Here is a 15,179-nt window from a genome sequence, read left to right as displayed (position 1 = left end):
TAACACCCATGTGAGTGCAGCCTTCTTAAGGGGCAGGACGTTTCCCAAACGACTTTCCTTTTTGCATATCCCTTCTGCTCACAAGCACAGTCCCACATATTTTTTTTTTTCTTGTTAAAGTAAAGCACACCTAAGTTGTGGCAGCAAAGCAATATTTGCTTCAGGCGGCATGTATAATTCACTTTAGACCCACCACAGGAGATATTAAAGAAGCCTGTGGCAGTTTCATTTTGAGATAAAAAAAATACAAACAAACACTTATTTATCTGATGCATATTTTACAGGTTCTTCACTTTTCTTAGCAACAGACTTACAGTAAGGTACATGCAGTACACTCTGCACACACTGCTTCGGGAGCTTCAGGGAAAAGCTCTGAGCAATGATTCCGGCATCTCTGTTGTCTGTTTAGCACTCGGCTGCATATTCTCCCTGACAACCTTTTTATTTACACATACATGTAAGTCACTGTTAACTAACCTCAGGATTTTTGGTTGAAAGCAAAAGCACATAATCCTGACAGTGATTTTCTTTTGTAGTTTCAAGTTGTACCTCTAATTTAAATTCCACAAGAACAACTACTTGATCAAATATTTAAGAGGCAACTGGTTCTTCTTAATTATTAAGGAGGCATTTTATGATTAATTAGGTTACCTTGTTACTTGGCATGTCCTCGTAATTACATTTTTGTAGAAAAGTTTGCAAACACCTCAACATGAGTCAAGGAGAAAGTCACTTTGCTTTGATATATTAGTTCAGTGTTGTTTTAGGTAACGATGGAGATGAGGCTCTCAGTAAATGAGGTGAGACATGAAGATCAGATGGAGACAAAATGTCATGATCACTTTGGTAGGAATGCAAATCATTATCATCTTCCTAGATGATGCATCATACACAGTCTAACAATCAATGCCATCTACAGTGTCATTGCCACTGAATCTCGATGCACTTCTATGACTCTCCATCTCAAGCAAGCAGTCTCTCTTTCTTCAGTACAAAAATACTGATAAATAAATGTATAAAAAAGCACACATACACAAATATCATGCAGAAAATATCAAAAGTCCACAAGGAAGCCCAGTTATTTCCGGGGACATCTCTCTTGTAGATTAAAAAATGGGAGAATTTCTATTAATCTGAACCAAAATAAACACTCAGTGAGGGATTGAGTGATTTGTGCTTTAATGCAGCCCACAGAGTATTTACAGTGGTGTTCTGCTAGGATTAGTTGTGTGAGAGGATTAGTGAAGCTGCATTACTGCTGTTTTATTTAACTCACAACAGCAAAAGACTAAAAATAAAAGCCTCTTAACCACATTTAGGCAACATGAGAGGCCAGGCTGGACAGTTAGACAAACATGCTGTTTGTATCCTGTTAATTTTTTTAAGACCTGTGCTAGAAAGGGATGTGCATACACACACACACACACGTTTAACCACACACTCAACTTTCTGTACTTAATCTATAATCTAGTAATCCGCTGAAAGTTGCCCTCTGCAGCATATGCTTCTCACGGAGACACTGTCATATTAGTTAAGGCGATGATGTTGTTGAGAGTGCAGCATATGCAGATACTGGCAGGATCAACAGAGTGGGAAACTCACCGTGAGAGGAGAGGATTCATGCAAAAAGACAGAGAGAGAGAGGGAGACAGTGGAAGTGAGAGACGGAGAGAGAGAGAGCGATTTGCAGAGGCAGCACATTGCCTCTCTCTCTCTCTCCCCCTCTCTGTCTGTCTCTCTCTCTCACTCTCCAATACTCTTTCCTTGCATCAGCATTGATCACAGTACATCAGTAAAGTAAGAGCATCCCATCCATCAGTGCATGGCTCCGGAGCTGCCGTCACGAATACTAAAGCTGCTCCCCACAGTGTGCACACACACACAAAGGCTCAGTCATATAGATACTGTTTACTTTATCAACAATAGTATGAAACCGACCACAATAGAGGCACTTTTAATCCACCAAATTCTGCCAGGGATTGTTCACAATGCTTCACCAAGTAACAAAAAATCCCCAAGTCATATTTTTCATGTCAGTTTTCCATGTATTGTGTATTAGGTCCTCTTTTTGTCAAAGTTTTGCTTCGACTCGTTTCATTTTTCAGTATAACACATTTTTTGGAAAGTATTCAAACAACAACTGGTTTGTTCATGATTAATCTTTACTGTGTAACAAATTGCTCCCATATCGGTGGCTCTATTGTAATCGTGATGGTGGCACAACCCTGTAAGTGTTCAAGAATAAGGGCAGCTGCAACTGCCAGTGTTGGCTGACAACCAAAGTAATTTATTACCTCAGCCAAGGAGGTTATGTTTTTGTATTTGTGTATTTGTTTGTTTGTTTTTTAGCAGGATTAAGCAAACAAACTAATGAAAAACAGAAGGATTGATGTCTATGAATGTGTAGAGTTGGTGCAGATCCAAATATAAAAACCCAGATCTAGTGAAAGATCTAGTTAAATACTGGTTTCATAAGGGGAATGTTGGGCCTTAGTGGAGGTATGCGCTCTACTAAGTGCCATTCTAGTTCTTTAACACACCCACAAAAAGAAGTTGCAAGCCCTTGATTTAGCTGTTAAATGAAAGAATGAAAGAGAGTCAGTTGAGGTGGGGAGCAAATACAGAATTTACACCATACATTAAAATGTGTTTTGAATCAGATATCATCAGCTTGACCACATGAAAGTACAGATTAGGAGAACACATTCATTGCCAATGTAGCAGCAGCTACAATGTCCCCTCAGTCATCACATAAATCGAGACACAAGTATATCGTGAACATGACCAAGCAGACACAGTAACACAGCTTCACAGATGGCTAACATCTTCTACTCTCCCTATCTACATGTCGTTGACTGTAAGTTTGGACCTGCAACCACGAGAGGAGAATGTGACATGAGCTGGACAGACTGATCAGATCTTAATTAGATCTAAGTGTGGACACTAGAGATGCATGTTGTTGACGGTTGTAAATATAATCAGGTTATAATCATGTCCAAGGCTAATCTGGATAGAAAACATATTTTAATACAAGGTGTAAATGGAGTCAAAGGGCTGTGCATGATGCCAAAAACCCAGAATCAAACAGATGGAAATCCATTTAGCTCTACCAAATGCCCAATAGGTTACTACAGTGGCTGAATAAAACAAAAATTAGCGCACTGCCTAATTGCACCGCTCTGATTACAGCCACCACTGGCAATTTCATGAAGCAGCTTGAGCGATCGTACAGTCAGGCTTGTAATTGGTGACTGGAACCAGGGACCAGCTGAGGATTGGGAATACTAGGCTAAAACACAGGCACACAATCAGGGGCGTTGACTGGGGAGGAGTAAATATTCTGTTGATCAGCCTTCACTGACAAAGGAGAAGACTGCGCCACAATGAAACGACAAAACATCCTATAAAAGGCTGTCAACAAAGACTGTAACAGGTGGTCCATTATCTCTGCATGAACCTAATGGAAACATGACTGAGGGTCTGCTGCTAATGGATTGTTTTGGGAAACGACAGCGTAAACATGTACGGCCACAGCTTTTCAGCCGACACATATGATGGTAACAACACATGTGAAGCTCCTTGGATGTGTATGCTGCATTCATTATTCACATTGCTTCAAGTGTGCCTGCTCTACTGGGAAAACTCTGGAAAGAGGTTATTCTACTTCAGACCCAGCCAAGAGAAGACCTGCAAACACCAGGGAACCGTAGACATGCAACTAAAATATGTGGTGAGGGTGGTTGCTGGGTTTTGATACACAATATCAAAGCTTTAATCTAATTCCTGGTACGCATTGCATGGGATGGATCCTTGCTTCTCCCGAAAGCCTTTCTGTAATATCCTTATGGTTCAAAAGGTAACGCATTTGTTTCCTTTCCAAACATCTGGTCATTTGCAGAGTCTCCAGAGACTGTAAATCATAAACAGTGTACATGGAGAATGAGAGGGGAGGGAAAACGGGGGCAAATAGGCCCCGAGGAGGCCGAGCAAATCGCTTTGATGTGCTCTGAGCTTGGCTGTTTGAAATTATAGACCAACATTCAGGGAGTCGTGTTTTTCAGTGTTAATTCTTAACTACGCAAATAAGAATATAGCTCTGCTAATAGTCTTTGTAAAGTGCTCCTTGGTGTTATGGTTTCTTTCCACTGTCCAAAGACAAGGACATATTGACCAAAGCATGATGGGATTGGCTCCAGACCCTCACCGCCCTGAACAGTTAAAAATAAATAAATTTCTTTCTTCTTTTTTGCATCAAGACTACAACTGTCAATATTGTGCTGATTTCTGCACATTCAACAAAACAGAGCTCAGAAGTCATTCATAATTGTGTGTTTTTTTTAATCAAAAGAGGTTATTCATTCAAATAAAAACAGGGATATTAGCTTATTGTCTCTGTCCAGAGTTTGCCTCTAACTCATGAAGAATTCAGCAGGAGACTGTGAGGGTCTGATGCGACAACAGGAACATTCCCAGAAAATTCAGGGGGCAGTGAAATGATCCCATGCCTAGAACATTCATGCAGCACAATTCAATTTTATTTGTATAGAGCAAAATCATAATATCCATTATCTCAAGGCACTTTACATAGTAAGGTCGAGACCTTTAAAATGTTCACCCTGAAAAACAGGCACAAAGGGGGCCATGAAAGAGAAAGAGGGGAACACTTGTATTTGTTGGTAGAATTAGTAGAACACTTGTGCACACATTGTGTAGTTATTTTTTGTCTGAGAACATGAGATTAACCAACAACCTTCAAGTCCTAAAGTAAACTCCTTGACTCTAATGAAAGAAAATGGTATGTATTGGTTATACATATTTCAGCACATCTCTCCTTGCTTGTCAAGAGCTTACTTGAAAGGGCGATTCCCATCTCAGTGTGACTTTCATGTAAAATAAAGCCAAAAGAATTGCAGACACAGAATTGGAAATTCAAATGCATGTATCCGTAAGACTGTGTTCCTATGAATACTAACGGCGAATATTGTACAAACACATAAGAACAAAACCACTGCGCCACCCACCAGGCAAATACCTCTGGAGGACAAATTGGAAATTGAATCATAAACTATAAAGAGCCAAGGTTGAGTTCAGCTGCGGAAGAAAAGAGAAACGAGATGGAGGTGGAGAGGAGAAAAGAAAGAACGGCTACATTAAATAAAAGTTCACTCTTTCTCTCCTGCCCCTGCAGAAATTCACGCTGTGCTACCTGATTGAAATTTCCTGGTTTAATAGCTGTGAAATAAAGTAAAACTTGGGAAGAGGAAGAAAGAGAGAATATGAAACAAAGGGCAAAGGAGAGGAATAGAGTGGTCGCAGAACGCCAGAGGAGCGAGACCATCAGATACAAGGATATAATTGAAATGAGATTACTTTATGACTTATAAAAACTCCAATCAAGTCTAATTAATGATTCATATTTTAATAAGATCTCACTGTAGCTCTCTTGCCATAATGTTAATCCACACTTCATCTCCTACCATCACAGCTGCATATAGTGGCTTAACCAAAGGCAGAGAGTCGATAGGGGCTTTGGTTCTGCTTAAGAAACCATAGAGATGTTCCAGGCTGGGTCAATGCTGGGTTGGCTGGTGAGCTAACAGGTAACGATTAGCACTAATGAATGCAATGAGAGGGCCCCAATGAGGTAATCTCTCTGTGCAGCCAGAGGAAACTCTCCATTTACACAAATTAGTACAACCACATAATCAGTGACCATAGCACCCAGACTCATACTGTAAAGTTTTTTTTCTTCTTTTTTCTCTCTCCTTACCTTGAGAGTTCAACTCTTTATGTCGGCGTTTTGTGCTATTTCTGTCCTCAGGTTTCTCATATCTGTACACTTGAGGAAAATTGAAGGATCAAATGTTTGTCAATAAAATGCTGTGGTTGCAGGTTTCTCTGAAGAATTCTCCCTGTTTGTGTGTTTATATAAAGAATACAAGTTCCATCACCATTTTTATCGGCTTTAGTGTTGTGGCTCGAGAGATGGCAATGCTGGCTGTTGCTTGACTTTGGTTCAGACTGAACTTACACAGCATCTCTTAGGGAGCTTTCACACCCACCTTGCTTGGTCTGGATCAGACCACAGTCCAGACCAATGCACCAAAATTAAGTCAGACCTAAAGAGGTGGTCTTGGTTCCGATCAAATGGACCATAGTTTGGATCGTTTGCAATGGGAACATTTGGTGGACAGTTAGGACTTGATGATTGCTTGCATAATGATATATTTAGATGAAGAGGATGTTCATTTTGCCAAATGCCGTAATGACATTAGTACCTTTTTTCAATACACTTGCTAATACAATAACTGAATTAACAACGAACCGACATCAGACGCAGGCCCATCTCACATTCATTCATGGCCCTCAGAGGATGAATTCTACAGACTTTGATGATCCAGCATAGCTCCACCATGAAGATTGACACATTTGCTTTAAGTGAAATGTCTGACAAGCTGAACTGTCTTTTCTATTGCATTACTTATTCAAACTGTGATTGTAATCCCATTAATAGTTTATTATTGTATAAAACCATCTAATCATCACCATTTAATTACCATCTCACTGCTGTTATGATATTAAAAACAGTTATTACCGTATTTGTCAGATACCTGATCAGAGAAGACCGAAGTACCAATTAAAATTGATTGCTGTAACACAAACACTCACTTGCCAGTTTATCAGATGCACCTAGATAACACTAGAAACATAGACAGGCTTCAACGGACCTGTAATAAATTCTCAATTTATGAAAATGACAATCAATTTTTATTGAATCTGTTTGAGAGAAGTTTTTATTTATTTTAATGGTGCAATGTTGGCAGCTTTAGTTTGTGATTCTATTACACTGAGATGTCTGCTCCATGAAGACACAGTCGATCGAAGCCAACAATGCACCGATACCTTTTGATCATGAGCCCATCTCATGCACAGCACATGGCTGGTCCTTAAAGGTTATACATATACACGACATTCACTGGCATTGGGTGTCACACAAGATTATCCTGTGATAGACTTCAAAAGGCCAGAGTGCCTGTTGCCAGTTAACAAATACACTCCTGGCACCTTAATAACTGAATAGATCATGGTTAAAACATGTGCGTTACCAAGGACACGCTGATTAGGAAGGTGAGTATATGCAAATGTCGTTCTTTGGATTTTGTCAACAGCACCAATTCAAGTAGAGCGAGGGAGAGAAAAGAGGCAGAGACAGCCATGGGCCTATGTAGCAGCCATAATGATGAGCAAACGGATAGATCATAATTAACAGGTATCTTGGTCGCTTTAAGGCAATGGGGCAAATGCCATCTTCTGTGAATATCAGTATCACAAAAAAAGATGTATTTTAATCCGACAATGAGCAAAAATGTGCTAAATGTTCATTTTCTAACATGTTTTGACCTGCTCAGAAGATGAAACTACCTTTTTGTGTCATGTTTTCCACATTCCATAGCACGGCATATAAACCTTCTTTAACCAATGGTGGCGTGCTGTGGTTTTCATACTTAGCTCGCCTTTTAATATGGTCATTTTTTATTTATTGCTCAGCTGTATTAAGGGTTTTGGGAATGTAACATAAAACGTAGTTAATATTAGCTTGATATCACCTAAATCTTGCAGCACACCAGGGCACCTCGGGGCAGAAGTCTTCACGGGTCCACTTTGTATAAATTATATGAATTTGTCTTTGAAGCCTATGAATGAATCGTTTTAGTTTCTATGACTTAAATCTTTTATTTTTATTTTTACCTTGCTGCCCTTTTACACAGTATCTGCTTGTTAACTGATCAAACTATCTGTTAGTTCATTATGTGTTTGTGTTCCTTCTATTCTGGTCGCCTGCACTTAGGATCAGGTTTAATTATCGTCTAGTCTTTTTGGATCTAGCTGTTCTTGGGTCCCCCTCAGATCAGGTCTTTCCTTTTTGAAAGTAAATGTAATCATCTGGTGTTTTATTGAGTTCATGCATTTGCTGCAATACCTCCTAAAGGAATAGTGAAATAAAGACTTTTTCTTATAGTTCTTGTTCTCTATCGCTATGTCACTTTTTTCAATATTGTAAAAAGATATTATGAAAGACTGTGGTTACTATAACATTAATTACACGTTAGTTCCAGTCTCCTGGAGGTAAATCAGACGAGCTAGAGCCGCATCCACCACTTTCTGCTTCCATAAAGGGCACCCTGCTTGTCTGCATTAACAATGAACCTTGGCATTCAACGTAAAACATTAGGCGTGATATGAACCTATCTTGGTCTATCCATAATGAATGACTAAATGACAATAAATTGCAATCTTGCCTGTAATGAATAATAATTTGCTAATTTCATTAATTTGGTCTCTTGGTCTATCTCACATTCATGAGCATGTACACCATCGCTCCATCTATTGACCTGCGAATTAAAAGTGTTAGGGAAAGCTGGTTTGTTTCTTAGCATGAAAACTTTCACATTTGTAATTTTCCGCTTTAATTTTTCACAAGCCATATGGAGCCATGTTGTACACCAAGCATGGAGTGCAGCTTTACTGTGGAGCAGCCTCTAAGGAGGGCAGACAGCCTGTCTCTGCACATCACATTAGAGAGCCTCTTTGAGTGTGCATGCATGTTAGTGTGTGTGCGTGTGTGTGTGCGTGTGTTTGTGTGTGCATTTACTGCAGGCCTGTCTGTGTGCCTGACTGGATGCACATGTCCCTCTGAGCTTGTGTGAGAGCAGTTTAGCACATGCATCTCAGCATCCATATATGTCTTTGTCTTACTTCTCCATTCCCCCTTCTCGGCAGACAGAATGTCATTCAGAGCAAGTTAAGTTCTTAGGGGCTTCTAATCAGTGGCGATGTATGGAGATTGCAGCGTATGGACTGAGAATCAATGACTCGACAGTGTGTGGTGAAGTGATCAGCATAATTGCTGTTCCGCTTAACTTCAAAATCCAAGCCAAGCGGTTTCTCCAAGACTATTGGCAAAGCCGCTGAGACACTTCACCAAGGCCGAGACTTGCAAATAAGATCTCTTCATTGCAGGAGATCTGCAGTCCACTAAGAGTGTTAGAGCTCGATGGTCTAAGGTTTAAAGCCCGTAATTTTCTCACAGTTCTGCTGTGATGTGTATAGTAAAGCATGTGACTAAGAGAAAAAGACAGGAAGATGGATGATTTAACAGATGGAGAGGCTGCAACAGCAAAGGAGAGGCAGCTTTTTTCTGTTCTGGCCAGAGAGATAAAAATCTGTAGAATAGAAGGTGAGCAGGAGCTAGGAAGGCACGCACACAAGTTCACACACACTTACACACACACACACACACACACACACACACACACACACACACACACACACTTACACACACACACACACACACACACACACACACACGCTGAGACCTCTTTTGCTACTTCTTAGCCATCTTGACTATTCTCATCACCACAGCTGTCTTGTCAGCACATACTGGTGGCAACAACACACACACTCACACACACACACACACTCACATTAGTGCTAGAGTGAATAATAAAATCTCTTTCAAGCCTTGGGATGGGTCACAATTTTAATCATTTTTTTCCCCCTGCAAGATGCAGGAGAACTATATCATGTTTAAGGCATCTTATCTTTTAATGATTTCTTGTTCATTTAAAACAGTTTTCCCATGTACCCATGTCTGTACCACATGCTTCTACTAAGTTAAGAGTTAGTTAGTTTCAGCACAGGCAGAGCCCACCAGTCTGAACACTAATGAATTTTCTCCAGCTGTTTGTGTTTCTGGACATGACCTCATGCTTATAGCAGCAGACAGCTGGCTGGCTGAAGTAGAGTGTGCACACTGATCAGTCAACTCCCATAGCTTCACCTCATGTAACAAGAGATAACACCTGGTCAGCAAACACGTACTGAGCTCAGATCAGTTTCTGTTTTCAGTCTGTTTCTGTCATAGATGCTATGAAATTCACTTCATGATGACCAGAGCCAGAAACCAGGGCTCATCACATCCCATAAACAGCAGCATGCTCATCTAGTCATACCATTCGTGTCTTCGTGTTTACAGCTGCAAGCCATCTATCACTTTTTAGAATAAAACTAAAGTGTTTATGTACATTTTTATAACTTCATATTCATGATGTAGATGCACATGCTCATTATCTTTGGTTTTACCTCATCTACATAGTACAGAAAAGTTTAACTCAGAACTGAATGTCTTTAGCCCCTCCACCCATTATAATCAGTTTTTCTTTAATTGCCTGTGTGTGTGTGTGTGTGTGTGTGTGTGTGTGTGTGTGTGTGTGTGTGTGTGTGTGTGTGTGTGTGTGTGTGTGTGTGTGTGTGTGTGTGTGTGTGTGTGTGTGTGTGTGTGTGTTAGTGAATGCGTATGTGTGTGTCTGAGTGAAAGCCTCAACCTTGAAGTGACCTAAGGGATTGTATTCAGTAATTATCTGATTACTCGTCTGTTTTTTCCCACTCAGACAACCTGCAACTGGATAACACTGTAACTCCCTGATTACAACTTACTCTACAATCAATGACCCATTAACAGCAGCACGCAGTTGCTACACATGTCCACACACACACATACATACACACACACATACCCTTGTACACCTTCTTTGTGGGGACTCTTCATTAACAAATGCATTATTCCCGAGTGCCATACTCAAACCCCAATGGAACCAACTGAATGGACTATCCAAGTCCTGAGTCTTACAGGGTTTTCACACCTGAGAGTCTGGACTATGGTCTGAACCAAGGTCCATGTCTTCGATTCATTTTTTTACATTTGATCCTGTGAGTTTTGATTGTGGTGGTGGATCCTGATCGTGGTGGCAGCTGATCGTTGACTATGATTACAATAAGACTGCTTGACATACAATACGCCTCTTATGTACAATACTTTTAACATTGACACACTTTTCCATTATGTTACAAACTGTTTCACCTAATCAATGTTGTAAATACTGTTATTTTGTTGATCTTCTCAGTTACACGCGGCATCTACTGCACTTCTGTCCGTCCTGGGAGAGGGATCCCTCACATGTGGCTCTCTCTGAGGTTTCTAGACAAATAAAATTTGATTGATTGGATTGATTGAGTTTTGGTTTCACGTTGCAATTTAGGGAGCAGACTAAAGACTTGTATGACATACGTATGTCCTGTCATCATCACCAACTGGGCTGCATCTGCCTATACTTGACACAGATTGGTTTGTAGACAGGTGAGTCTGACGTTGGTGTGTTTTCATATCCCCTATTGTATTTACAAATATGCATTTAATTTGAAAAAATGTAATACATATAAACAAGTAGGGTTTTTTTTTAATGGAGAAAATAAATAAACCTGTTCACTTAATTATGGTATTATCAGCAGAATGAGTGTCCTATACATCATCAGAGTTGAAAATTACAAGCATTCCCGGAAGCCACTTCTTTTTCTTGTCCAGTTGTTTAATGCTTTCTCAACTTCCTGCAAATGCTCTGCATGTCCAAGCTATTAAAATATGATTTTTCACATTGCAAATGATCCAAACAATTGTTCTTTTGATCCAAGCTGAGATCACCTCTCTGGGTTGAGCAACGTTTTGGTCTGTTGGTCTGGACAGAGGCATCTTTTACACCTGTTATTTTGACTGAAAAGTCCAAAGGTCCGGACCAAACAAGGTAGGTGTACTGTGTAAGCTCCCTTTCTGCTCCAACAGGGTCCAGCATTTGGTCCCCACAATTCTAATTGGCTCCTTAATCTGAGATCCAAAGAATAGAGCTAAAATAAGCGCCAAACCCCAAATTTGCAAGGAGGAAGTTGGGGCTATAGCAGGCATACAACACATTCGACTGTCACAGCAGAGGCCAGAGTCAAAATAAAAACATGCTGGTTAAGATCCGGGAAAGATTATGGTTTTAGTTGCTGTCGTCTTCAACCATGATCTTTCCTTAACCGTAACCAAATGCTGTGAGTGCCTAAACATTAGAGTAGGTAGTACACATGGTTATTGCAGTGCAGTCTGAAATCATTTTACTGATGAATTTAGTTTCAACATTGTTGCAACTTGCCAAAAAAGGAAATAAACAACATGTCTTCATTACAGCTACAACACATATTTGCATATAAGTTCTGTGTAAATGTAATCTTTAGGAGATAGAGTTGGCTTCGGGGGAGGGTATAATAAAATAACTACGACAGAATCCTCAGTGACACAAAGCTGCAGCTGCTATGTGACTTTGCTTCTCATCTCTCTCACCTGATGTTTTCAGTGTTTTCATGGCTTTGTGCAGACCTCAGCACTTCATTGAAAGCCCAGTGATGCACCACAATAAGGAAGCGCGTCTTCCCTTTCTCCATGTCTTTTCACCATCCTGCCATTTATGAAAATGTTTGCCCTTGCCTTGTCAAGAAACGCTCTGTGAGAGGAGGAGATAATGTCTGGCAGCCAGACAACGGCAGAGTCAAACGTACACACACGCACACACACACACACACTCATAAAGCTGTCGTTTACTGTACATATACATGAACTCACATAAAACAATATAGAGTCTCCACAAAGTGATAACATTATGGTAATTTTTCAGGCCGTCTTAGACACTGCATTCTTTTTAAAGCGTCAAAGAAAAAACTCATCAATCATTTCCCCCTTCGGTCATCTGCTAATGGAATAGTCGTACAAAGCAGATATTGAGACACACAGTACAGTACACTGACTGCAGTATAAATATCTTTGGCATCAGTGACGTGAGACACACAGTAACAACAATGACAAACAAAGGAGCCCGGTTCAGATGAAGGGCAGCTGGTGCACGCCACAAGGTCGGCATGAAAGCCAAAGGCAGAGCTTAACATTTTCAAGCCATCGTTGCTTATCATATGTAGCCAAACCAAACACAAAATCCCCTAATGTCACTTCTTGGTTTTATCCTCAGGTGTGTCTTGTCATTGTGAATACATTTTTTTTGTCGGATATGTTTTGTTATCATGTTAGTCACATCCCTGCCTTGGTACGTTCTTTGCCCCACGAATCTTTAGGAGCAGCCTTGAAATAAAATGTATTTAACATAAGCTTGATTTTGAAACCTGTGGAGCTCCAAAGATCTTTAGTATCACACGAGTCCAGAATCGGAGGAGGACTGCACAGCTCTTGGTGTTCATTTGGTGCCTATGCAATCAACACTTTAGGTTCTGCTTTCATGAATCAATAGCAGATTGATTTTATCCACCCCCGTTGACATGAACACATTATCTGATATAACGTGTGTAATCTAATGACACCTCCACTGGCTCTGGTTAACACACACAGACTCAATATAAACTCCTTTGCTTCACCTAAAAAGCACCGACCTCAACAACTCTCATTCAGGACCAAGATCAGACCCAGGGTGGTTCTACTTTCACAGCAATGTGTTAGTGCTGGTCTGGCTTCCCCAATTCATTCTGGTGTAGAGGGAAGACGCTTTGACTTGATTGTAAATGTCTTTAAACCAATCACAAATGCCTTGGACAGCTCCAAGCCCGATATGCATTGAAATACTGCAGTGTTAGTAGGAAACATTTACACGCGTTCAATCACCAATAAATTAGCTTCCCTTCAATGACGATGCCAAAAAACAATGATAAATGACATACAGTTCAAATCTTCATCATAGCTTCTAATTTTCTGTTGTTTCTTATAGTGAAGTGAATTTTTTAAAATAGTGATAACAGACAGGAAGTGGAATAGAAGGTAAATGCAACTTGAGTTACAAGCCCAATGGAAGGCTACACAGTCGACAATCAGTGTAAATCTCCTCAATATGTGCCTGCAAACCTCTCCTGCCCAGGCCCGAGCCAACTGAACTGGGGAATGGGCAGTTTACCCCCCCGAGTATCAGCCCCAAGACCCTGCCCAACTCCTACTATATTTGATATATTTCTGTTTATTTAGACTTACTACCGACCTACTATTGGTCGGTTTGTCAGTTTCCATAAGCCTGTTATACTATAAAAGATCAGCATCTTGTTATCCCTATATTTGCATTTCGCTAAGTACAGCTGTACAGCCTGTTAGCATTGGTGTCGACATGTGTTTCGCCTTTACTGACCTGATTTGTCATATGAAGCTGATTCATAATGTAATTCAATTCAACATTTCATAAACTGCAGCCATCAAAATAGCATAACCACAAGATCCACACCTATTTAACGTTAAAGTAAAAACCCCATGTAGGTAGGTTGGATGGAGCTAATCATCTTACAACTCATGATTAAACTTAGCATGAATCTATATAGGGCTGGACATTTTTAAGTGCATTTCGCAAGTAAAATGCAATTTAGTACAAAAGTAACTCTAATCACCTTCACAAAGGGACACATCAAGTAGATGTCCATTTTCATATTCCCACCACATGTAGGTTAATACCTGAACAGCAGGACTGAAATAGCTCTCATATGCACGGAGCAGGTACCCTGTTCTCTCTAAGCTTTTTTTCCAGACGTTGGCAATTTTCAGTGTCTCACTCAGGTGATCATTGTTAACCAGAGAGGCAAAGATACCCAACCTTCACATGAGAAATGAACTGTGAACCAGAAAGAGGCCTCAGGGCTCAATCATGCTAGTGATTATGCCACATAAGGCTCACTGCTTGCTGTCTGTGCTGTGAAGTACAGACAATTTCAAAGTGTCGCCCCACCCTGATGGGACTGCAAAGACGTGAAAGTCTCAGAACTTAGAAGACCTTTCTCTGTTGGATTACTCTTATTCCTCTTCCTTTTATTAAATAACTTTTTTGTGTGTGTTCTTCCTGGTGACCTGCCTCTGTGGACTCATATTTCACTGTGAATCCGACCCTTGCATTCCCTCGGGTCGCACACGGCCTATTCACTCCAACTTTACAACATGTGAAAAGAAATTGGCTGCAGAGACTGCCTGCAGTGGTAATCTGGGATAGATCCAATACTGTGAATGCTGCACTGAAACGTGGAACCACACGCAGGAATATGTACTGTATACACACGCATGAGCGGACATTAACACATACTTGTACCTACCTGTGTGGCTCCGGTGTGCATGTGTCAGGGAGGCCAGACAGAGGGACAGCAGTAGACTCCATACACCTACTCCACAAATGCAAGGGCCCCGTTCCCGCATTCTGCCAGAAAGAAACAGAAACACATATACTCAATTAGAGAACAAACTTAAACTAAATTACTATAATGTGCTGTGCACTGCA

General features: G+C 40.5%; 1 protein-coding gene across 1 annotated transcript in view; it reads right to left on the bottom strand.

Annotated features, from left to right (window-relative positions):
- The window catches only part of LOC118110499 (chemokine-like protein TAFA-3), a 78,893-nt gene that overhangs the window by 26,515 nt on the left and 37,199 nt on the right, over positions 1-15,179 (bottom strand). The window contains exon 2 of the mRNA XM_035158284.1: positions 14,998-15,098. Coding sequence (XP_035014175.1) covers positions 14,998-15,097 — 100 coding nt within the window. The 5' untranslated portion in view covers position 15,098. The remainder of the gene's footprint in view (positions 1-14,997; positions 15,099-15,179) is intronic.

This window comes from Hippoglossus stenolepis, chromosome 6 (genome assembly GCF_022539355.2).
Source record: "Hippoglossus stenolepis isolate QCI-W04-F060 chromosome 6, HSTE1.2, whole genome shotgun sequence".
Taxonomy (NCBI): domain Eukaryota; kingdom Metazoa; phylum Chordata; class Actinopteri; order Pleuronectiformes; family Pleuronectidae; genus Hippoglossus; species Hippoglossus stenolepis.
This window is presented reverse-complemented; position numbering and strand designations above follow the sequence as displayed.